The sequence below is a fragment of the Strigops habroptila genome, chromosome 3 (genome assembly GCF_004027225.2).
Source record: "Strigops habroptila isolate Jane chromosome 3, bStrHab1.2.pri, whole genome shotgun sequence".
Lineage (NCBI taxonomy): Eukaryota > Metazoa > Chordata > Aves > Psittaciformes > Psittacidae > Strigops > Strigops habroptila.
In genome coordinates, this window is record NC_044279.2 from 8,885,395 (window position 1) to 8,911,939 (window position 26,545).

Sequence of the window (26,545 nt, forward strand, 5' to 3'; positions counted from 1 at the left end):
GAAGTACTGTAATTGTCTGTCCATGCACTTAAGCTTGCCCAGAGTGAGGTAAACATCCATGTGCTCCAGGGATTACTCATTAAATGAAGCATTATGTTTTAGTACTGAGAAGTCTCTGCTGTCCTTCCATTATTTTCTAATTGAAGATAAATTTACTCTGCATAAGAGTAATTTTAATTATGTGGTTTACTGTGTGTATGTCTTGGATATTTTTCAATTGCTTATGCAGACTGTAGACAAACACATACATGTGTGTGCACACGACATTTTCCCTGCTATAATTAGGTATTTCTGGCACTTTGCAATAGCAGGATCAAAGCCAAATTGTAGCTACCTTTGGAAAATCTTAAAAGTAGCTGTAATTGAAAAAGGAGGTGTACTTTTCTGGTTTAAAACTTAATAAGATTTTTTTTTTTTATTTTTTCCAGAAAGTGTAATGTTTTCTGTCATCATTTTAATGTTAGCTTTTGATTAAAAAAGTTGTGGAAATTTTGAATACCTGTAGTTTTTTGAAACAGCTCTGAAACTCACTAGGCAATGACAGAAATGTCATTACATTATCATGATACACTGCAGATACTAACATAACAGAAACTTGACTTTTGATAGAAGTAATGAAAAGAACTAAATAAGTTTTAATTCTGAATAAGTAAATATAACTAATTTGATACTTTGGAATAGTTACAGTTTATAATACTGACTTGGAAACTTCGTTGTTGTTGTAAAAGGAAATTAACTTTTTTCTATAATGCTCATTGTAGTATTTCTATGAGATGTAACCCCTTACATTTCACTATGTTGGGTATTGCTAAAGAAGCTGTATTCTGGCAGTCCCCTATATCGATGACTAAGCATGTATAGTCATTGCTATAGGAGTCATATATGAAGTATGGAGTCATGTATGAAGTATGGAGTATATTAAGTACAGTTGTTTTTTTAGTATTTATATTCATCTACTGATCCAGTAGAATGCAACAAATTCAAATGAGGAATCCCTTTCATGAGCTGTAAATTTCAAGTTCTGACCTATTGACTTCATGAGAATCAAAATTCTCCAGTGGGAGTAAAATGTTTGTCATGTCTTAACATAAAGTCCAGGAGCCAAGGAAATACCTGACTGGAATAAACAAGTAGCTCATCTAGTCTGCCATTCTGTCACCAAGAGTGGGTAAGGCTAGATGTTTCAATGGAAGGCATAAATCTTCACAATTCTACTGTTCTAAATTGTGCAAGAGGCTTCTTACAGCGTGTTTCTGTGTTTCTTACAGCGCTCACACCTTGAAACATGAAGATTAATAGAGCTGTTAAGTATTTCCACATCATCAGTTTATAGCATAGATCTTAAAATACATTTCTTAAATTATTGATCCTAACAGTTTTAAGAACAGAAGATTTTTAAAGATATATAATCAACTTATGCAAAAGTAAAACCCTTTCTCACCCCTTTCCCCCTTTCCCGCCTTCCTTTTATTTCGTTTATAATGGGAGTATTGGATATGGGAAAACCCTGGCCATTTCAGTACAGTAAAACCAAATTTTGCTGCAGTGTGAGAGCCAGAGGGCCTTGCCAGGGAAAGGGGATAGAGCAACCTGACTGCTGGGTACTGGGATGCTTTTTCCACCCTACTGCCTGAAGGTATTCACCGAGAACGATGAGTGAAACAGCGCTTCTGCTGCTGGTGTTGAGCCACTGTTGGCTGTGAAACGTGAAAGGTTTCTCTTTCACTGATCCAGGCTCTGGTTTTGCCCCACCCATGTATTTGCCAACCTTGGAAAAGTCGTCTTTTGTTGAATGTTCAAAGCTATTCTGGATTAAGGAAAAAACTAAACCAAAGATTTAGTTGTGAAATGTTACATCTCATCTTGTGCAGTGACCATAGCAAGATATTATTCTTCGGCAGCAAACACTCATTGGAGCTGACCACTACTATCATCTTATTTTTTTCTGACCAATTTTCTCGTAATTTCCGAGCCACTCTGTGAAACTAGCATACAAAGTAAAATAATAGCATGCATGTTAAAGCAGCTGGATGATCATTACAACTAAATCAGAATCTTATTTTTATTGCCCAGTGGGATATACTTTCTGCTAACATTATGAAGGTTGTGGTATATGAGGGGAAATTCATACGTTGTCACGCTGCATTGTTGGTATTGGAAATGGCTCTTCACACATTGGGTAGCAGACGTACAAAATTGTTTGCCAGATGGTGTCGCAGATGCAAGAATTTTACAAGGGCTCAAAGGGAGGCTGGACAAGTACTTGAAAGTGATATCTACTTGGGGGTTACAAAAGAGGCAGGCTGCAATAGGATCAGGAAATCTCCTGAGCTGAAAATAGATGAAGAGAAGGGGGAGCACTAAGGGTGGGGGAATATCATATGTAAATGTTCTATTCTTATTCCTCCTTACACTTACTGTTAAAAACAGACTACTTGACTGGATGAGCCTTCAGTCTTGCCATTACAAACATTTTTATATTCTTGCTTAAGCAAAGAGTTGTTGTGTAAGAGAGTTTATCTGGAACAGGAAATGAATGTTGAAGGTGGAGAAAACCCAGAACTGCTTAAATGTAGAAAATCAGTAATGTGTTTGGTGATACATATTGCTAAGGAAAGCAAATTGAGAGACAACTTTAATGTTGAAAGAAGCTCAAATGTGGTTACTTTCTCAGTTACTGACTGCATAGGTTTACAGACTTGCTTTTTTAGCTTTTCCATTTCATCTTAAATTACTGTGAGGAATAGATTTGCATTGTTTTCTTGGTAATTTTCCTGATAATTCTCCAAGTACATACAGAAGGCATTTGCTGATCTAGCTGCACATCTCCTATGTCCTACATGCTGCTTTCTAAATCTTTAGTCAAACTTAAGTACCGTAACTGCTACTGTTACTGTAACTACAGTACACATGTAGTTACATCTACATGTGTAGATGTACACATGTGTACATCTACACATATACATATAAACAAATAAACAATTGGCTGTAGCAACTACATCTGCTGAAGATGTTCCTTCTTTTCAGAAAGGACATCATTCTGTGGAACAGTTAAAAGGGGCATGCTCAATTTATAGTTCATGAGTCTATTCAGTGACTCATAATATTGAAATTTATTGTGCACATAAGGCATTTATTTTAATCTTGGGTTTTTTTTTTTTTCAATTTGTCTCATCCTTTGTTAGGATTGGCCTTGCGTGCTGGATTCTTATCTTTTTATTGTTTTGAGTTGTTTAATATTTATACAAGCACTTCTGCAAAACAAGAATGTGGTTGAGGTGCCTCTGAAGGAATAGAGATGCCAAGGTTTGAGTGGCCTTTCTGTATTGACTCACTCTGCATGTCCTGACTTCTAGACCTGAGTTATAGCTTGCAAATGTCACTGGAAACAGCCTACTTTCTTAACATCCGTGACATTTAAATTCGAGTCTGGCAGAACTGTTGTTGCAAAAAAGGTTTTTTAAAAAAGTTATGGTTATGAGTGTTGTTATTGTTGCTCTAAATATGATAAGTATTAATGATGATGGTGAAAATTATAACTTTCCTTACTCTCAAAATTGCTCTACTTAAGAAGAACAAAATTCTGCTGCAGTGTTTTTCTTTGCATATTTTCATGTTTTGGCAGATGGTATCAGCCACAGACTTGTATAAGCCATCTGAAATAACTGCTTGCTGATCATTAGAGTGATTACAACCCACGAGTTTTATCTATATCACTGATCTATATCTGATAGATACTCTGGAACCTGTCAAGAAAAAATGCTGCAAGAGGTATTTTTCCAGAAAATCCTTCTGAAAGAAAAACTGCTTTTTACCTCCTCCCAGTTCATTAATGGTGTGAGACAATAGCAGTTTAGCAATAATTTTCTTGGTACAAGTTATTAGTCATCTTTGTTCTTTTTAAATGCTGCTTTCAGTGGGCTTTATTTTGTCATTAATGGCACTTCTGTCACTATGTGTCTTAGTTAATCACAGTTCTCCAGAATAACAAAACTCACAGTTTACATGTATGTGTCTAGGTTTTTCCTGGATTCCAAGGTAATACAACCATTCTGAGTGCTCTAGAAAGGGAGTTGTGAGACCTCATCCTTCATTGCACATTACTCAGAAAGAATTAGCAATGAAGTCTTTCTGTGCCTCAGGAGGGGCACATAGCGCCTGTAGTGGGACTAAGGGTCTAGACAGCTGATCTCATTGAGTATGGAGGATGGTCAGCACAACAGAGAAAATGTTCGATAGCTTGTCAATTCATGACCCTGAGGTCTAAGAGACTTCCATTCCCTCAGACAAATACTGATCCCCATTAACATGAATGGTTGAACTTCACCTGACATCAGTCAGTCCTGGGTCTAAGTGCATGTACATTATTCCCTGTGCCATTATTGCAAGTCCCATATCCCAGCTGAGCAGAGTTTCCAGTAGTTGTTGTTTTGATTTTGTGGTACTGTGTGAAGATGGTCAATAGATTTATTTCTCTGTAACTGTGTTCCATGCTTGAGTATCTTCAAGATACTTCATAAAGTTCATCTTTACACTTGTGCATGTTCATTTGAAACTGATATGCTGTGTCAGGTAACCTGTTTGACTGGGTAGAAAGAAGTATGTCATGTTTAAGACAGTGGTATTGACAACTCTTAATTAATATAATCTGATTCTACTTCTTATTCACTTCAAGTCCTCCTAGGATGGCTGCTGAATACATTTAGAATCAGCTTCCCCTGCTGTGAAACTGGAATAGTACAGTAACATTTCTTTTGCAAAGACTCAAAATTGTATGTACTAGTTACTGTATATTTTAAATTGATTGTACGAAAGGTATTTTATCAGTTTAAAAAACTGCATCTTATTAGTGGTTTATTCTTCTCCAGGCACAGGAATTTCAGTTTTGCCTTGCAGATTAAAAAAAAATAAAAATTAAAAAATCAAGGATGAATTCATCTAACAGGTTATCACATCTCTCCTCATTTTGAAGGTGGTCACTATTTAGTTTGCTGAAGGACCAATGGACCAAGGTTCCTTTTGAACATCCAGTAGTAGTTTTCCTGATGATTTATTTCTAATAGTTCTGTTTTTCTGGTTCCTTGTGAAGAAATTGCCCTTCACAGGGTCTGCCTATGTAAGGCTTTAGTATAATACATGCTCATTTAGTTAGTTGTTATATTTGCAAGCTCCAGCTGCAGCTATCACTCTCTAAATCTGTCATTGAAGGATTTTGTTTTAAATTCTGCCTGGCTTTGCTTTCAGATGTCTCTGAATTCCTCCCTGTGTTGAGTCACAGCTGTGAAAAGAGAAATGTACCCCTTTATTTCAAGGGGTCAGTGGTTTAAAAGCACTAAAGCCTGGTGCGGAATAGCTTAAGAAAGATAGTTAATCATAATGATCCCAGGGGGTTTCATAAACTTATATAGGGCTCATCTGATACGAAGAGTCCTGGATATCTGTAAGTCCTGGTTTCTTTGAGGGGTGCCTGTTTTACCAGGGAGTGGGATCCTCTATAGAACAAGCACCTGTGGTGGATGTTTGCCACCTGCTCAGCCATGGCTATGGAAACACAATCTCCAGCACATCCCTTTTCTAGTTAAATCAGCGCAGATGTCAAATCCTTTCTAGTTTTTCTCCCCACAACCTTCTGAAGCATTTAATGTGGTAACTACAGTTGCTTCCACTTCTTGATCCAACTGGGAAATGACAGACTGGCAGGAAGGAGTAACAAAATTTCGACAGAAAAGAGAGGTTAGGCTGGGACACACAACTGATATTTTGTCTTCTGGGTAAGCAGAACTCATTGGCGTGGTTTGGGTGTCAGTCGTCCATCCAGTGGTATTTCTCATCTAGCTTTCTCTTCAAGCTCCAGTGGGAGAATCCTGGAAGAAATCATCTTGTCTCATCAGTGCAGACTGAAAAACATTATTTCAAATACAGTGTCAATAGTTTTGACTCTTGGTTCTGTGTTTAGTTCTCATGGGATCGGCAAACCAGGGCTGCGTGGGTAAATGGTATCCTTCAGCTGTGAGATACTGGATTATGTTATACAGCTAATGAAGTGTCTGTACCTGTTCCATGTGTACTTCACTTGTCCTGTGCACACATTGCTATTCTTGATACAGGGATTTATGATCTGCTTGTGAATCAGCTCTTAAATTACTGCTACTTTTGGACAGTTTTAAAAAGGAAATCTGATTTCAGTCAGATTTCAGTAGTGAGTTGATTTGTGTGCAGGTCAGGTAGGTGTTGCCCTCATCAGAAGAGTCCTTGGAAAGATAAGAGTGATCACTAGAGAGTAGGGAAAGCCATTTGATGGATGTCAGAGCCTTAAGTTGATCAGTGGAAAGGTGTTGGATGATCCTGAAGACTAGATCAATGTGTGATCCAGTTCAGTTATTCCTCTGTCCACTAGCTTTTAAAACAAACTAATAGAAAAATTTAGTTTGGAAGGGACATGAGGAGGTCATATGGTCCTATTTGTAGTTCAGAGGCTGGGTACTTTCAACTTTGGATCAGACTGCTCAGAGCCATGTCCAGTTGAATTTCAAATGTCTGCAAAGATGGAGAATCTACAACTTGTCTGAACTCCTGTTGCAGTGTTTACATCTCTGTAGGGAATGAAGCCTCATAACTCCCTCAAGATTGAGACTGCCTCATCTTCTTAGGGACAAGTGTCTACTGAGAAAAGGCAATTAGAGATGGTGTTTTACATCCTACCTTCTTTATATTAATCTTCTGGTTATGGCAACTCTCCAGTAACTAACTGGTTAACTGTTTAAAAAGCTTTGCTATTTTTCAGTGAAGTATTGATTCATTTGTGCACTCTATGTCCTCACTTTGTCCTCACGAGACAAAGGGAAGTTATTGTGGTTTTAAACCAAAGTGGAAATAGTTCTGTGTTGAATGGAGGTGGCGATGCCTGAATTCTTGTTTTCTTTTTCAGTATGGCTGTTTCAGATTCCAGGAACTGTCATGCTAACACCATTCACAAAGCAGCTTAAAAATAGACCAACAAAACAACTCTATTGCACCAAATACAATTTGATTTCTGCTGCAACACAAGCAGAAATTTCTCTTAGAGTCTGATAGCAGCATGTTCTAACCCTTGAAAATGGCAAGGTTGGTGATCAGTGAGCACAGGACTGTTAAATCTTTGATAACCTGCCATTTGAACTCACACTGGCTGCATGTTACTCCTTACGCAGCGCTCTGAAGTTCTTGTTTATGGAAAATGAAACTGTGATTGCTTATAATTTTCTGCAGTTTTCACAAGGGCTTAAATCAAGAGTAAAACACTGGAAGATGTGGTATGTGGGTCATGGATCTTGCCACAGGAATCACAGCCAGCAATCTGTAGTCCCTGGTGAGAAGCCCCTGGCTGGGTGACTAAGGCACTGCCTGGACGTCAAGGGGATGTGGGTACTGGTCCTAACTGCTGGTGTGACCTTATGCAAGTGATGTCATCTCCTATGGTAACATTATGAAAAATCAATTAACCCATAATGACAAGGATAGAGGATAGAGCATAGAGCCATTAAAGCTTTTAAACTGCTTAGGTGCTGTGGTGATCAGTACCTGAGGGAAACCTGTCAAGAAGAATATATCCACATTAAGTTAGTGACTTGTGTAAGCTTACAAATGGGACATGTTACAGTGGCTCCGCAGATGCCCTGCCACACATCTTCCAAATGCAGATTGAATCAAACCTCTACAAAAATACTAGGAAGAAAGAAAAGGCATGAAGCCTAACAATATAATAACTAGGTTAATGTGCCAACGCAGATCACTGCACTTCAGTGTACACATTCATGTGTATATCATTTTACATATTGGCTGCATAAAATGTGGATCCAAAATTAGTTGGACAATGGATATAAAAAACCTTTATAAAACCTCTCCTCCAATAGAGTTGAAGTGTATAGTATGAATTATTAAATTGAAATTTATTAAATTGAAATTTATTGGAAGTGTAAATTAAAATCCTTCTGGCTTGTCTCTTCCTATACTGTAGTTTATATATTAAAGCCCTGCAGACTGTGCTTTACAGAGCTCACTGACAGTGCATAAAATAATGAGGCCATACGCTGATGAAAGGAATTCTATGAAACTATGCCACTGGAAATACAGCAAACATATTTGATCAAAGCCCAGCTGCCATATGAAGTGCATATATTTTAACCATCACTAAACCATATTAGCTTGAATTCTTCTGAAAACTATCAGGTCAGACTTTTACACAGCTGGTAATGAACTAGGTAATACTGGCAGTTAATGAAACATCCTGTCAGGATTAGTACAATAGAAATAATTTAAAAAATTAATAATAATTTTAAGATGCCAGCTATAACATGCAGTTGCCTGTCCTTAATATTTGTAACGTTCTAGTTTTCTCTGAGAGTCCCATAGTCAGCTTTTAGATACAGCTGAGAAATCTCTGAGTGCCTACAAGCATTTAAGCAAAATTCCAAACTAGCTGGCAGTACATTTCTGCTTAGATAAATCTAGCTACAAATTTTAGCACAATGACGTACTTGCTATGAAATGAAATCAACATTATAAATGTATTTTTATATGTAAATCTTAATTCCTTTATTTCTTTCAGGGTTGTTTTTTTTTTTTAATTCTGGTTGTTTGGGGTTTTTCAGTAGGGACTGCTGGGTTATGACTGTACAGATGGGCTGGGTAGCTGTGGGCAGAACCATTTCTGCCTGCACACAGGGTTGGCTGGCTGGTGGTGCCTCTAATGCATGTATAGCTGAAATGTGTAATATATTGTTGTATAGTTTGCAATTAATGGAGCCATGCAACAGTAGGAGCTGGCTTAGGTCTGAATTGCTTGGATCAAGGGTAGAAGAGCCCTACTTACTTGCACATGTAGATAAATCCATGCAGACAGCTCACTGACTATATGCTTTCAGAGTATGTTATATTACTTACCTTGCTGCTGTATTATGCCTAGAATTAGGTATGGACTTGATTCATAACAAATTTCACCAGAGTGCTACACTATCTTCTCATCAAGCTGGGTTTTTCAAGAGCATAGAAAATACATGGTAGGGCAATTCTCTTTTCAAGTAACTAATCTGTAAAATACCCCATTGCCACTGGTGAATGCAATACTCAGAAATACCAGCCAGTCCAAACCTACAGTAATAGAACTGTCACTGCTAGAGGATTCATGCTCCACCCCTGCAGATGTTGGAAGGTCTCCTATGAAAAGAGCTGCAGAGAACAGTTTTTCCATATCAAACACTGGCAAGTATTCCTGGAGGTGAAAAAGAGTCTGTAATCCTTCCTTTGAGTTGGCCATTGTAGGTGTATGTTTCTTCCAACGAAAGAATAGTAGTTGCAGGGTCAGTGGTTTCGCTGACTTAACAGTGCTGCCTGGGGTTAATTCAGGTTCTAGCAGGACAAATGCAATCTGTTAGTGTTTAAATGTTCAGGCAGGTCTCCCCAAAATGAGCATTTCTTTTCTCTGATGGCCATTGTGACACTTTTTTGGCTTTTCAGTATTTTCTCAACAGCAGGCTAAGGCTGTTCCAGAGGCAAAGATTCCTGCATGCATTCTCTCCCTGTCTGCTTTATCCAGAGCTGAGCCAAGCTACCCCAAAGTGCTGCAGGTGGTGACAGATGTTTCAGAGGAAAATTTTCTGGCTCTCTTCGGAAACCTTCAGACATCACGGTGCTTGGGAGGAAGTGGTCTTTATCTAGTCTACCTTCTCATTAATGTCTCCAGGAATTCTTGTCCTCCTGCCTTTTTCTTTTCTTGGATACCAAAGTTACAAACCCCATCTCAGAATTGCTTTTCATAGCTCGAGAGGCTTTTTTGGTTTGCTGGGGAAACATGCTATACTTAAAATAATGTAACATTGAGGTTTGGCTTAGGGTTCCTTTTGATTCTTAGGTGTTGCTAAATTGTGCCATACTCAGCTTTCTTCTTCGGCTTGTGTTTGGTTTGTTTTGGCATTTTTTTTTAGTCATCAGACATTTAGGGTGCTCTCATTCTAAATAAAGAGCCTATGGGAAGCTGTTAGTACAGCTGTAATATAGAACAGTTAGGGCTGGAAAGGACCTCAAGATCACCCAGTTCCAACTCCTCCGCCACAGGCAGGGGACACGTCCCACTAGACCAAGGTGCTCAAGGCCCTGTCCAACCCAGCCTTGAACACTGCCAAATCTGAAGTCACAGTTCCTTTCTCCAAACAAAAAAGAAACAAAGCAGAAAAAATCCATCTGAGATGCATATGCATCTAACTTTAGAGTGAAAAGCATGTAGGTATCCATGCGTGGAAGATTTCAGTTGTCCATCTGACTGGTGAGACATTTTGTTCATTTGCCTGCCTCCTCTTTGCAATATCATTATCAACTGACAAGTTGCTTTCCATCCCACCCTTTTTCTTGGTCAATAGACATTGTGCTTGAGAAACAGGCTATAGAATGTAAAACTATAGGTCTGTTTTTCTTTTTTTTGAAGAGACACAATATACAAAGAATTAGGGTTAGAGAGAAGCATTTGTTTTATCGTCAGTCTTGGATTTATGCATTGTATGTCCAAAAGATTCAATGCCACAGATAAAACTTCTCAGAATCACTGTTTCTAGTGATATATAACATGTCTGTGTTCATGGCTGTCTATCTGCCACATTATGAAAGGAGTGCTTCTACGTCTGCAGGAAATCTTTGGATGTAGTCCTGACCCCACTGACTCTGACCTGAAAAATATCCTGGTATCTTTTGACGATAAAGTGCTCATTTCCTATGTGTATAATTTTAGGTGCCTGATAGTAAATTTCACGCTCAGATAAGCTCTTCATAGCAATGTGAGAAACTACTCTAGAAAGGTTATCCATTCTTACCAGTATTCATCTCCAAACAGAATATGCCTTTTAGAAATGCTTCCATCAGTAGATGAAGAAAACTATAAAAAATAAACCAAGTAAGTGAGTTCATTCTCCTTCTTTCATGTTTCACTTCCTTAGTCACCATTTTTGCTTCTGCTTGAGTTTATCTTTAGCTTAATGAGCTAGAAATCCAATGTAATCCTCAAATATATTTTCTATCCATTAGAGAGCTTTATTATCAGATGGTTCTCTGCAACAAAAACAGGGTTGTTTTTTCTGACTCTTTGTTCCTTCAGTTGCATCCCCCTTGTCTCTCAGTCCCTTCATTTTTCTTCATTCTATTTGGCTCTTCTCAAGTGGGAATTAGAACAGAGATTTTTCTTGCTTTCAAATTACTGGTGTTGAACGGATAGGGTTTAAATTCTGTGAGGAGCTCAGTAAAGGTAAAGTCTGTGAAGCTTTGTAAAACTCATTATAAGCTGGGTTATGCTTCATGTGAGTCTACTTTTCATCTGGGTATTTAACAACAGCAAAGTCTTCTTCATGGCAAAACCTTATCTAAACCAGATCTACTAAACCCAAAGATTTAATAAAACAAACTAGAAAATCACGTACTCTAGGCTTATTTTTTTGATTGTGCCACTGTCTTTTTATTTAGTAATTTTTGTTGGGAAGTGATGTAATACTGTTGTCCTTTTTTAAAAGAGAGAACATGGAAGAGAACTTTTGCTGCACTATAAACAGCACAAAAGCTACTTAATAAATGGGAGAACAGTGATGAATAATACTGTTTACCAGTTCTTGGATGGAGTGAGCTTTAAACTGAGATTTCATAATGAAGAGAAGAACCTCTTCTGCCAAATAGTATATCAACAGACCATCTGTCTAAGGGGAAAAGGAACATAGTTTCAGTGTGCTCTGGATGAGTATCTTTGTTATTTAAGAAGTAAGTTAAGAGTGTTAAGTAAGTCTGGAGATGTAATTTTATTTTTAATCTGTTTTATTTTATGAGTTTTTAATCTAACTCACATATGCTTGTACTTTTCCACCTTATTAACACAGAATATTCAATATCCAGCTCATGATTGTAGTTTTGAACTACACAGTAGACAACCATAGAAATTTTTATTTTGGAATACGTGTGATAATTTATAGGTGAGACATCTAGAGGTAAATACATTGGAAACATGTATCTATATATTTGTAGTTAAAGTAATATGCTTTAAATTTGTATGCTTGTATCATACATGTATATAAAGTACATGTATGATATGAGCAAAGGAATAACATACCTTTCAAGAAATGTGAATTGTAGGTGGGATACTTTCTGTTTCTTTTTGCAGCTGATTAGTTTTAAATCTTTTACAGCAGTATGTTTGTCTAACAGGCCACATATGCTACTTAGTTGATGTCTACAAGGGACATTTTTTACTCTCTTCTCACTTCATGGAAAAATAAAATAAACCCCAAGATCTCAGACAAGGATAGATGAGAAGAAACTAAAACTCCAGCATCAAACAAAGTAGTTTACATATTGAGACTAAATGGCCTAGGTAACTTCTTCAGCCTACTTAACTGTCCATTGTGACCATCAGAAATTTTTCCATTCTGTTCTAGCTTTTTTAAATCATCATGAGCCAACTCAAAGGTTGCCCTGGATTTTCAGTAGTTGCAATTTGTAATGTTGCTATTGGATTCAGTATAACTGAGTTGTACCGTTTGGTTAATCACTTTTCCTGTATTTTCTACAGGCTGTTTTCATTGTCCTCTTTATTGGAGTACAAAATTCCACATTTTAAAATGGTCTCGGAGAACTAGTGCTGGAGACAGGTTTTAAATTATCCTCCAATTCCGTACAGGTTTTTTGTTATGGAATTACATTGAGAGTTACATGAACTACTGTTAAGAAACTGTGTATGTTTGCAGATAGGTCACAGTCCTTCCAGCTTTGGACTTCATGACGCCAGGAGAAGTCGGAAACCTACACAGTACTTGTGAATGTGAGATTTAGATAGGTTTGAGCTGAAGGATCTGAAAAACTCCCATAAGCACAGAGCTCCCTACTGTCTGTGGTTTGAGAAGGCTGAAGAGCTCTGTTTATTGCAACAAAGGGCCTGGAATAAATTATGTTTAGTAAATTGGCTCCAGGTTTCCCTGTTTCAGACAGTAGCTACGGAGCAATCTGTTTTATAGGCTTCACTAAATCTGACCAATTGCAGGGAGGTGACACCTCATTTCACGGACTTGATATCACGTATGTGCTGGTTACATTCAGCCGCCTCTCTCTGGCAAGGTGGCAGGACACCAGCAGATCTACACTTTGTCTTCTGGCAGTTTTAACCTATAACCCGTTATGAATTTACAAGCCTCATAGGGAGATCCTAGCAGGAGGGAGCCAGGCTCCCCAGCCCTCCCTTCAGCATCGTGCCTTCCACCCTCATGTGGCCCAAATAAAAGCTCCTTTATTCCAGTGGGAATACCCGTATTTCAGTGAGGTGTATGCATAGCTTCCTTTCCCAGTCAGTCTCGCAGGTGATAATTAACACAGTGCAGATATTTCCTAGCTGAAGGCAAGGTGGGAAAGCAGTTTTAGCCTCAGCGGTTTCTTTTCAAGCTCTTTTTCCTCATTTATTTTGTGTCTGTTCATGATGAGGAAGTTTAAGAGTGTGTTGGTGCTTAGCAGAAGTATCGAACTAAAGGAAACAATAATTTTTCCTCTTCTGACAAAGCTCTTCTTACTTTTGAAGGGAGGAAAGAACGGGGGAGTTAAATTTACTTTAGGCTTTATATTTTATTTCTGTTCACAGGTCTGATTACTTACACATAGCAGCGTGACTATGGCTGTTTTCAGCAGAGGACACTGATTGACATTACATATGTTACAGAGAGGAAGGATATTTCCTGAAGATTAATGGCCAGTTAGTTGATCTGAAGTTCATTAACCTGAACTAGTCATTAGGCTGCTGGAAGGACTCTGTGTGGAAGCTGGAATTGTATTAGAAGATCATCATAAACTAAAAATATATGTGACAATCTGGCCAGATTGCAATGAATCTAGGACAAGATGGGGTTGGCTTAAGCTCACAGAGCAGCTGTCTCCAGTGTAAACTAACCACCCTGTGTCAGGAATTAAAGTAAATGTTTTTTCACTGACATTAATCAAATAAAAGAGTAAAGTTGAAAAAAAAAAAAAAAAAACCAAAACAAAAAAAACAAAAAAAAACCCCAAAAAAGGGGGAGGAAGGTTTCCCTAAGCAAAAGAACCTTACATGAAAAAATGAGGTTGTGAGGTATGACCAAAGAGCCAAGTTTGGTGCTCATCCTCAGTGAACAGAACAAATGACAGTGTGTTCAGGCAACTGTTTTTTTTCTATAAGTGGCAGATTTAGTCCTGATTCTTCACTGTGCTTTACCCCAAGAAAATGAGGCCCAAATCCTCTGATGAGATCCCTATTGGCTGAGGCCTAGATCCTTAAGCCATGACTTCTCAACATATTTGCAGTGAGACTGCAAATTCTGTGAGACTGATTCCCTCTTAATAGCTTCTTTTTGAAGTATCGTTTTTCTCTATCGTCCCATTGAAGATGAAGAGGGCTGGTGCCTCTTGTCTTCTTCTTCTTGTCCCCTTCTTTCCTTCCTTTCTTTTCCCCTTCTTCCCTCCTCCCAGATAAATTTCATTACAGTAATATAACCCTATGATAATCTAGTCAACAGCAGTTCCTTCATAGTCCAACCACAAATAAATGTATTGGCATGGAAGAAGTGAGGGCCTTCCCTCAGGATCCTATACTCTAATAAAGGGAAGGGAAAGATGAACCAGAGGCATTTCATGTTTGTTTTGCTTTCTTTCCATGTCATTTCATGAATATGTAATGGCACTTGTCCAAAAATTGTGCATTTGAATGCTGAAAGTGAGCATTGAGGAAGGGATTGAGAAGAAAGCAGCTCAGTGTTCTGCAATAGGAACGATGCTTAGGGGGTTTTAGAAATCGTTTCTCTCTCTTTCCCCGTCATGCCCTTCCTGCACTCTCCTATGTCTTTTGCTATTGACAGAAGGTCTGGAGGCTCAGAGAGCTCCAGCTTCCTCTGAGAGAGGTTTCCTCTGGCACAGAGAACTGAAGGGGTCTTCTTTCCAGTCCCTTCATGCCAGGAAGGATGTACTGCCTTCATCATGAGGTGCTAAATTGATTCTGGATGCCCCTGCAGCTCACGGAGGTGCTCTGGCAGCAGTGCTGCAGCGAGCATAAGTGCCAGACTGGTGGAGAGGCTCAGGGGCTGTGCTCTGTGATGTGTCTCTCCTGGGCTCACAAGGAGCCTTTCCCTTGATGTCCATGCAAGTGCTGGCTGATGTGGGCAGTAGGATTACTCTTTTAATCAGGCTGTTTCAGTACCTTTCAGAAAAGAATTTTCATGGCAATTCATGAGCCATTAATCTCACCACTAACCATAACATTTCCTTACTCCCTGATTTACAGCGTTACTCAAACACTGACATTTGTCATTTCACTAACTGTCTCCCTTGACCTCTGGTATCATGCACTTGTAGGGGGGGATGATTTGGTCTCACAAATATTTTCATACCCTGATCTCTGTGATTTATTAACCATCAAATTCTTCCTTCAGAACTCAGGATGCCATCTGAAATAATTTTATGTGCAAAAGTGGAGTTATCAGGCAAAAGGGATCCCTTATAACTAAGTACAAACAGGACACCAGCATTGCTGTTGCAGCTTTCTGTTCAACTACTGTGGTGGCTGTGTAACCTTGAGGAAGTAGGTTCACTGCAGTTTTATGGCTCTGTTCTTGCATAGGGAATATAAGGACAGTGATAATTACTTTCATTTGTAAAACACTTGAAGATTTATAGAATATGAATGACTGTTATTAAGTGAAAAGTGTTGCAAAGCTGGCTTAGTTGCACACTGTGCTAACGAAGTCCCATATCAGCCTATTGACCCCAGCGTGAACCACTCATTAAAGTTTATAGGACATTTTGGTGGGTGAATTGAGGCAGTTATTCTGCTGGAAATATCATACTGAAAGCATTTAAATCCATCAGCTGCATTGACTTTTTTCTTTATTAAAACTAAACACAACTTCTTGCTCTATCCAATTTTCTTAGTTTATTTATGAAAGTTCATGATGGGTATGTACTCCCTGTTAGCTCAGCTTGTACACCCATGATATTTGAGATATTACAGTTTATTCTAGTCATAGCATAAACATACAATAGCTGTTGTACTGAGATAAAGATACGATTATAAAACATTAAGATATCCAATGAAGCAGTTTGAACTAACAAGTTGCATGGTGACTTTTTAATGGAAAATGTTCTTTTTATGGATAGCGCATTAATTTAATTTCTGCTTAAACTTTAGCTATGCTAGACATTGGTGTTTGAGAGGTGTACATATTTTTCCAAACTCAAATTGTGTAAGTTTAATATTAAAGATATTTACATTTTGATTTATAATAGAGGAAATTACTTTTTTAGCAAATGTATTAAAAGAGCTACTCTTTAAAGATGTCTGGCTTGCTTTCAGAATTATTATTTATATAATAATGCAAAAAATATACAGATGTTTTCTTTTTTCTTCCAGATTAAATTTGGATTGTTTGAAAAGTGGGGAGCTATTTCACCATAGCACAAAAGAAGATACAGAAGAAGAGACCAGAATGAGAACTTTCCAAGTACCACATGCCTGCAGCCTGTTATCTTTAGTGATGCTGTTCCTTCCAGTCACTGGAACATCAAAACAAAATATCCCAAGACTTAAGCTTTCCTATAAAGGTAAACTTTTCGGTGCTTTTTCTGCTTCCACCACTTTTGTTTTGATGTAATATTGCCAGCAGTTGATTTGTATTATTAACCAGGAAAGTGAAAGACTGTCCCTACAGTTCCCAGAAACACGTGATAGAAGCCTTAAAGATGGATGAATTCTTCCTAAGGACACAATTAAATTATCTTTTTTGGATGGAAGGGTACATGTTTGTGAAAGATAACTGGGGTTGTAAAACATTATTTCAATTTGCTCCAAGAGGGTATTAATATACTATATGTAGATGAGGCAGGAGTCATTGCCTGAACATTGGCTTCTAGTGGTACTTGAAACACTATGAGGTCCTCTGGAAACATTCCCATGTAGCTAGTGGGGATGACGTTGGGCGTGGAGGACACCGACATCTTTCTAGAACATCAGGGAAAGTTGAGAGAGCTGCTCCAAGTGTTTCAAATGGCACTGACATTTTATTGTTGTAATTCTCTGTCACTAACTTGGTATGTGAAACTCTTGAAATGTTGTTTTCTTTCTTCTTCCCTCTTTGGATCACAAAAGCACGTTTTTTTCTGAGGAATTTCTTAACTTCATGTGCACATCTTTGTTGAGAATGTTACTGGCTGAGGGGTTTAAATACAGATGTATTTATGTTATCAGTGGACAGTTTTTTATAGAAGACAGATTTCTTGGTGCTTTGAATGTACAGCTCACTTCCACAGTTTTTACAAGGCACAGAGATACATCACTGATACTGTCTTCTTTAGTTAAAGGAAATGATGATCAGTTAGTTATTTTTTCAGTTATGTCAGCACCCTGCCCTTATGGGAGCTAAATCTGCTCTCAGTTTTTCAAACTTATGTCTTTTTATGCATTGCAGAATTACACTCAGTGTGGTATGATGGGACAGGAGGTTGTAAAGCCTTCATTGGTAGTTATGATATGTTTATTATGAGTTTAACACATACAGGAATTTATTGAGTAAGCACAAGGACATACTATTTAGATTCGTATGCCACTGTGTGTGCTATTCTACTGCCTATGTATGTGTTTTAATATGTTTGTGTGAGAGACACAGAGGAAGAGAGATCAAGGGATCTTGACAACATTTTTATAAATTCAGGAAACAGTTGCACTCACTTAAGCCAATGAATACAGAAACCGAACAACCTGATATGAGTTATGAAAGTTAGCAATAAAACCCTCCTAACATATAGCCAGGCTTTTCACAGCTAGGCCTTTTGAGACAATTCCCAATAGCAGCATATACCATATGGTGGTGGCATTTATTGTGTATTTGACACTCACGATTAGTGAATTCCTCTCAACTTCAAAAGCATATAGCCTTCGGCAAAATCCTGATGGATGCATTTGACAGGTAAGGAGGGGGAGAGAGAAAAATTATTGAGGTCAACGCAGGGAAAAAAGAAATCACTGAATTCTTAGTTTAAAATAGTGGCAGGGACCTGCTGGGAGTGGTTGGGAAAATGCCTGAGCTCATTTAAAAAGACAATGAGTGGATGATTGATACGTAGGCCCTGACCCAAACTTTTATTAGCAACTTTATAAACCTTTCAGTTTGGCTTGAGGGATATAGTTTCCTATCCAGACTTATCCACCTATATCCCTGTAGGGAATAAAAATCAACAGCAGATACGAAATAGCACATAAATCTTAATTTGGAAAGCTGTGATGGAACTGAAAAGCCAAAGGAAAGAGAATTTATCAGACTTTATTGTGCCTTCTCTTGCCTTTTTTTTGGGGGGGGACATGACTATTTTTCCATAGGGAACAAGAAAAGTTACTGCTTTGTTTTCACACTTTTGCATTGTAAATGGTGCAGGTAATGCTTGTCATAATTAAATCATATTTTTGTTGTTGATAACAACATGACAGAAGTCCTGACTAATATAGTTGTCAGAATTAAGCTTACCTTCCTCCCTCCCCAACCAAGTATCCCAGCCAAAATAACTTCAGTGTTTCTGAGAATAAGGTGTAGGAGAAATGAACTGTCTTGCCAGTTCTCATAAAATAGTTACAGTCATGTTATTGACAAGTCCTGGCATCTCCATTCTTTGGAATTAAGACTTGAAATATCATGAGGAGGATAATAAGGGGCCCTTTTCCTTCTTCATGGAAAACTGACCAAAATTGGCCACATGAGGCAGCTCTGAACACCTGGTCACACGTGTGTTCATTTGACTGCTAAAGATGTTGTCTTTGAAGGGAAGGTTTCATCCCCTTCCAAGTGCAATGTGTTTATGGGATGGTGTAGCATCATCTTCCCAGGACAGCTGAGCATTTGCTTGGGCAAGAGAGCTGGAAGCAAGCAGGGCTTTGCCCTGCAGTTACTTCATCTCACAGCTGCAGCCCAGCACACCTCAGCTGAGGGCTAGGAAACTGTTTCTGCCCACACCTGGAGATTAGGGAGAAGAAAAGGAATGCCAAGTGACAGATGCTGTCTCTCTTTTGGGTAGCAGTCTTGCAAATTTATTGACAGGTATGTCTATACAGATTTTTTTGTGTGTGTTTCTAGGTTTTACTTTATAGAGAAAGGCATAGAATAACCAGACCAGAAGGTTGATGGTCTTCTAGGTAAAGATAAAAAAAAAATCAACCTTTCTCAATTTGTGACTATCCTAAATTTTCCAGTAAAAATGCAGACTCTCATTTAAGCCTATTGCTTTGCTTTACTTTAATGTGTTTCATGGGCATGCTAGAAGTAGTCTGTGCACTCAAAGAATACATTTATATTGCAAAAATGTGCACCCTGGTTTCTTGGTTGGGGGGTATGCCCCAGCCCAGATTTGGGCACTATCACCGGTGACATATCCACACTGACATCCACAAACTTATATCATTCCCATGCAGGAATGCAGCCATGGTCTAAAGCAAGCCCCGTTTGCTGTGACCAGAGGTGATTTGGTCAGGGGACCAGGATCCTGCATTGTGACAGATCATGTAGGAAAAGGCAAGACTGAAGGCAGCCGTTGGCTTTTAAGACAGGATATACTTAACACTGTTGAAAACAACTATGGCAGTAATTTAAATCTAATAAACAAGAACATTATTCTCAGCTGATTGTTTCTTCTTCACATTGAATGAATTAAGATGCAGTCTCACTCACAGTAAAGTCATGGCAAGAGTTTTGCTACTGAAGTAAATTGAATCAGGATCAAATTTCCACTCCTCCTTAAATACGTACACTAAAGACATGCAATTCTTTCTCTCTGTTGAAGGATGACAGTGCTAAATCATCAGCTCCACATGGAAATTAGCCACGTTTAAGGATTATTTAGCTTCATGTGGTGTTTTGCATACATGATTTTCTTTCCGCTAAGAGCGATCCATTCTTACAGCATGGTGAAAAAGCAAACAGAGGATAACATTTTGGTGCCAGGAATTCTTTTGAAAACTTGACTGGATTAGTACATTTCCTTAATGTTCTAAAAATGATCCTTTGAACATGCTATTTTACAATGGCAAGCATCCTGTTTTCTAAATGATTTTTGCTTTAAACCTGTTTAATTTTATAACTAATGAGATGCTTAACTGTTGGATCAGAGCAGTTAGTTTGTTCTGTTTCAGTAAAGCTAGCTTATTTCCATGTCATGCATCATTTAATTATGCATATAAATTATAGTTACAATTGTACAGCTCCATGAGCCTCATTTAAATTGTCTCTGATACTGTGGTAATCCCAGTACTCCAGTGAGGGTGTTGCACAACTAGGAACGGTTGGAACGTGGTAAACTGGTGATGTACAAAAAAGCATAGAAATAAGCTTGCATTTCAGCAGCTGTGCTTGCCCTACAGGAAGAGGAAGAAAAGTTAGTAAATACGTGCTTTTGTGGTAATATCAGCAGCTGTAATTCTGAATGCCCATGAAGATGAAGGAAAATGTGCTGAGTGAGGAAGTGCTGCTTTTCTTGAATCCCTTGTTTGTTGTTTTCTTCATTTTTGATGATTTCTGATTTCTCAGAAAAATCTATCTCTGATTCCTTAGTAGAGTAAGATAAAATATTTATGTGAGAGTTAAGATCCTAGCTTCAGATGATTGTCTAGTTATGAGATAGATTTTGCCTGTTTTCTGTCAAAAAGGCTTTCTGGAGACAGTGAACATTGAGACTTACAATCCACCCTAGGTTGAAGATGGATGGGCCTTGCTGTCCATGTGAAGAAAGACTCTTGTATATGCTGTAGACTAAGTGTAAACTTGAAGGCATTAATTACATTTTACTGACAGGAAAAACAGCAAGTCTCTTACAGACATTTTTTTCCTTTTTTAAACTAGTGAACTTGGAGGTCAGATCCAACTACATGTTGCATTTTCTGTTGTATAATTATCATATATATAATGTCCTGAAGAGCAGCCTCCCGTCAGTGACATCAACAGTTTACATAGTGCTGAACTAAGAATAACCTTAGAGAACTGACCCGTATCAACCTCTTAACAGTGTAAACAGCCTGTAGCTCACAACAGTTGTCTTTTTTTCTTGATCACAAAAGGGCCTCAATTGGATAAAAAAAGAATTGTGTTCACAAAATGCCAAACTATTCTGCTGAATGTTCACTTGATTAAATCTCAGAAGATGAGAGAAAAAAAACAAAAGGGTAAGACTTTGGGAAGAATGATTGGTCCCTTGTAAAAAGGATGAGACAACACTGAAAACTGCTTCCCTAGAAGAATGTGGGGAAGATATATGATCAGTGGCATCAGCTTCGAAGAGGGTACTTTCAAAAATATTTGTCTAATTGTACTTTACTAAAGAAATTTGTAAAGCAAATCCAATTCACAGTAGTTTCAAAGATCCCAACTTTGTTCTCTTTCTATGCACTAATTTGAGGGCATGATCTTCTTGACGTCAGTGCATGTCTAGCAGTGGACATCTGTGGTTGCAGCACAGGTCCTCGAGTCACATCCTATTTCCCTTTCCTCCCTCCCCATTTCTGCTGTTCCATTTATAGATGAGTTCCTCACAGAAGGACTGAGGGGTGCAGGGGAGGTCTGTTTCTGTAGTCTAAGTCAAAGATAAATGCACAAAGAAATGGGAGAGACAAAATTTCCTTTATCACACCAGAGCAGTATCAGAGAAGTCAGAGGGATTGGCTCGCTGTGGTTAACAGAGGATTGACAGGAGGTAATATGATTTTGCACATGGCTACATTGTGCGGACACACATCTCTGATATACCTTGCCCTGTAATTTTTAGTTAGTATGGTCCTATCACAATGTTGCCTAAGTTTAAAAGGCAGATGTTGGGTCCACCTGCATATCTGTATGTGGGACTCTGAATGTGACAGAAGTTGCAAGGCACACTCCAGCATATAATGGAATTAATGCAGCTATTCAATGACTTCATAAGAACTTATCTTCTGTCGATATCAGAATGTGTATCTGATAATTATATTTCACTTTGCCATAGGAGAACATTGTGCTAGTCCAAGCTATTATAATGTGAATCGAGTTTATTTTCATTGCTCAAAAGATCCTTTGCTATTGCCAGTACAAAATTATTTTGAAAACCTACCCTTACATTAGCCAGTGGAGTTACCTTGCTACACTTCACTGTTTTTTAATCAAATAAAATTATATCTGGAAAAATGGAAAAATCTTTGAAGTTTCCTGAAAATGGTCTTTCTCTACATTTAAATCACATCTTCTTAAAAAATGTCCATACTATGCAGTTACCCCAAATAATGATGTAATAGTATTTCCTTATAGTATTATATCTCTGTACTGCACTTCTGCAGCAATGTAGAGCAGGGCTATTAATTTTTCCTGTGTGAACTCAACCAGGAGTCATGATGGTAGAAATAGCTAAAGTATTAATGTCCCCACTGTCATTATAAAAGTTCTGGTTCCTCATTCAGAGCATGGGAAAGAAAGATTATCTGACCCATGTCAGAGAGGGAACCCCCCTGCGGGGACAGGAACAAGCAGTTACATGTGGGGAGAGCAAGCAGGAACCTCTTAAAGCAGGTTTGCTGCCAACAGCGGAAATATTTGTTCCACTGGCAGGTAAATCTGCTCACAAAGGTCCCTGCCCTTTGCCTCCTTTCCTGTGCAGGCAATTCTCCCACCACAGTCCCTGCAGCCCTGCCAAATGCTGCCTTTGCTCCCTGGGTAGCAAGTCATGCTGGTGAGCTGGTTATTGCTTCCCACACCTGGTTTCATCTCTTTTACTGTATCTGCTCTGCCCATCTGGACCTGGCTTGGTTGAGTCGAGAAACCAGAAGACCTTTTTGAAGCCAGTTATGAGAAATTTCCTTGCCCTCAAGGGGGCTATGGGAAGGGTGTTCAAGGACCATCTGCACTTAAGAGATCTTACAGGCTCTCTCAGACATGGTTTCACAGCAGCTGAGCCAACATAACAATGTGCTGCTTCTGGAAGGAGGACATCTCCCTCCCTGCTTCCTTCTCTCCAAACACATATATCCACTCCTTTCCTCCCTCACCTGTGCCCAGATGCATGGGTCTGCCCTTTCTCTTGCACCAGTTCCAGGTCTCATCAGACACTTTGGCAAGAGCATATGCTGTTAGTAGTTAGGACTTTCTCTTTGTATCTCATTTAGCTTTACAGCCTGACCGTATAGCTTGTGAGGACTCTGGTCCCATACTTGGGGAGAAGAATGGCCACCATGGCTTCTTGCTATACGCTCAGGCCTAGATCCTCAGTTGATAAAATTATTGCAGGTCCCAGTGGTTAAATTAAGGGTCTGGCTCCAAGTTTTGATGCAAGTGCAAATGGAGCATGTGTCTGTGGAGCATGCAGAGGGAGGGGGAGAGTGGGATGTACACCTTTTGAATGTTTCCATAAAAATCTGTGTTGCTTATAGACACTGGTTGTAACTGGTGTGTAGGATACCATTACACTGGTGTGGAAATTGCAGATAGTTTTCAATAATAGCAATGACAGGCAACAAATCTGGATTTTTCTTGAAAATAGAGGCACTAATGAAGCAACTGAGAAGGTAAATCTATTTGGCTTTAACCGTCATTTGCACTGTCAACTGCCCTTCTTCAGGAATAACTTATGCTGCTCTGTGTCTTTCCTAAGGCTGTTAGTATCAATATTAATGTGATTTTCAGGCCCGCGCTATCTAACGCTGTTATTCCAACATGCCGCTCATGCCACTGCAGTTCAAGGTCTCTCATCTTCTAGCATGAAAGCCTTGTCTACTTTGTTATGAACATTGTGCTTATTAAGAAGCTGGCAAATACTTTTGAACTTGGTGAGAAAAATGTTAAAGTGAAAATAGTATTAATATATCTGACCATTTTAAAACCAATGTCTTTCATATCTAACAGCTGTAGGCTCAGTGGAGCAAGTCCTGGTGTCAGATACACAGTCTGAGTAAGCAGGTCTGAGTAAACTGAGTCAGACTCCCAAAGGAATCTGTCATCACCTAGTGGTAGTGTCAGACCAGCTGCTGAACTAAATCCAAGTTTCTGTAGCCAATTATACCTCGGATTTACTTGAGAAAACTCCTTGCAGGTGTAAGTCCCGGGCTCTGAAATCCACACCAAAGTTCTCATTTGCTCCAAGTGTGACACAGAGCCCATTTACCTTACTTCCTAAGGCTGGAATTTCATTGACAAAGCAAAAGCTGATGAAGGATTTAAAAATGTGTCATGTTCTGTACAGCTGCTACCAGATAGTATGGGTGGAAGAAATAGCACAACCTGCTATTGTTTTATCTGGCCACAGATATGTATGCTGTAAGTTGTAGCAAAGAGCTCCTCTGTCTGTCCTAAGGGTGCTGTATACATCTCCAGAGACTATCATGTTCTCAGATGTTTCTCTGAAGATGCAGTTAGTTGAAAACTGCAGGTACAGGTGCTTGAAAATATTCTAGCCGTTTTTGCATTGTTCTGGGGAAAGTCAAGCCCGAAATGGAGGGTTGGTGCTATTTTGAAGGCAAGTGCAACATAATGACAGTAATTTGTTTTGGAAGGAGGGATAGCACTGCATATAATTTTATGAACCGTTCTTTGATGAAGAGCTATGTGCCTTAAAGTGCTAAATATGATCACTATGTTACATTTTTAACACTTGGATGTACTAGCAAAGTGCACATGTCTCCACCCAAGCAGGAAGGAAAGAGTCCAGTGCTTCAGAGTGGAGTGTGTTCATTCCTGCAAGTTAATGCAAGTCCCAGATCCCCGAGGTGATTTTGATGCTAGATGTCTACTAGGTACAACCCATTGTCAGTGCATATTGTTTGTGTTGCCTCTTCCTCAGAGTGTGAACAAATCTCCACACTTCAATTCCTCATGGCTATGTCCTTCATAAGATTCATGCCTTTCTGGTTGCAGGTCGTATGATTATATACCTAAAGGTAGCTGCAAGGTGTATGATATGAGATGATAGACTAGTTGGAGCAGTAAAACTGAGTCACAATCCGTGAGTTTAACTCAGCTTTTTCAAATAAGCCAGTCAAAGAGGATTTTGCTGTTATTTCCACCTGAAGTGTACCATCACTCTCTTGCTTTCTATGTATTTGGTTGGCTGGTAGACTGGGAGAGACAAGAGGCTGGGAAATGGTTAACCAGGGCATGAACGAAATGATTTTATTTAGAGGTACTCCAAGGCATATGAAAATTGAAATTCTAACTAGTGAGAGTGGTAGAGTTCATTTAAAGCTGCTGTTTTTCAGGGTCAGTGAATTAATAGGCTGTTTGCCTATTATGGATTTAGTAATGTGTGTTTTCAGAATAGTTTTAGGAATAGGTGAGTTTACAAGTCATCTCCCTTTGAACAGGGCAGAGGTTTTGTCAGCTGCTTGACACTCAGGTTGCTGCAAGATATAAGGAAAATGTCTTATGCTTTTAGAGAGCAATATCCTCTCACTGCTGGAATACTTTGAAGGAAATTTGAAGTAAAGTTGAAGAAAGCAGGTTTCAGTCAAATTATTCAGATTATTTACCTATTACACTGCCTGATGACCTGTGAGAAGTGAAGGGAAAAAAGGTACATTTGGTCCTGACAATTGAAAGGGACAAAGTAGACACGATGAATCCATTGTTTGTATGTTCAGCCTCTCATTTAAGGAGGAGCTTTGGTTCTGTTGAAGTCTGTCAATGTGCCAGGCATTCTTAATGGACAGGTGTGTATGATGAGATGCCAACGATTATCTATACATCATCAAAGTTCATATGCTTGCCAATCATTTTTATTGAATTACATTTGTCATGCATATTCTTTAAATATCCACAGTATCACTTGGAAGAAAAAGTGATTTAATTTTGCCTTGGAAACAACAGTGAGTTTGCTTACTTTGGCAGTTTTGCAAGAAAGATAAACTACTTAAGAAAAGGGAACCTGTGCAAATCAGCAGTCTTAGGTCTTCTTCAGAAAAACAAATGTTTCACTTGAGATACATTCTCAGTTGTGCTGTCTAAAGTTAATTGTTTGGTTTGGCTCTGTGAAGTTTGTAAATTGGACCTTTGCATTTTTTCAGCAATAACATGAGGTCACAAAGCAGCTTTTAATCATCTTTGCAATAATAACACTTTGCAGGTTATTTGTGCAGCTGTTTTCACTCTTTGAATTTATTTGCAGCTAAAACACAACTAAAATACACTTCCATAAACATAAGCAAGAATTGTTTAGTTCATATTTTAACTGGGTGTATTTTTGGAGGTAAGCAGCTACCTATTTTGTTCTAAAATATTGCCATTTTTGCACATTTAAGAAACACCAAGTCAGACGAAGATAGGACTGTAGATTGATTATATCTCCTGGCTCAGAAATAAATGAACTAAATAATCTGCAGTAGTCTCAAATCTGATCTTGCAGAAGCACATCCTTTCACACAAGCTTTACACCTTACAGCATGAGGTTAGTTCTTCTTTTCTTTCTCATTTTTCTCCTCTTTATGGATGGAGTAGCCATTGTGAAGGTTATCTGAAGATAACGATGATCTGTCACTTCCTGATGA

The 26,545-nt window shown here is 38.6% G+C and overlaps 1 protein-coding gene across 5 annotated transcripts in view; it reads left to right on the forward strand.

Annotated features, from left to right (window-relative positions):
- SEMA3D (semaphorin 3D) overlaps positions 1-26,545 on the forward strand; it is a 137,907-nt gene that overhangs the window by 28,563 nt on the left and 82,799 nt on the right. For 3 of the 5 annotated variants that reach the window (XM_030481163.1, XM_030481162.1, XM_030481164.1), the window contains exon 2: positions 16,427-16,617. In XM_030481163.1, coding sequence (XP_030337023.1) covers positions 16,503-16,617 — 115 coding nt within the window. In that variant the 5' untranslated portion in view covers positions 16,427-16,502. Of the gene's footprint in view, positions 1-16,424; positions 16,618-26,545 lie in introns of all 5 variants that reach the window. The other 2 variants (XM_030481161.1, XM_030481160.1) reach the window with 1 other exon arrangement.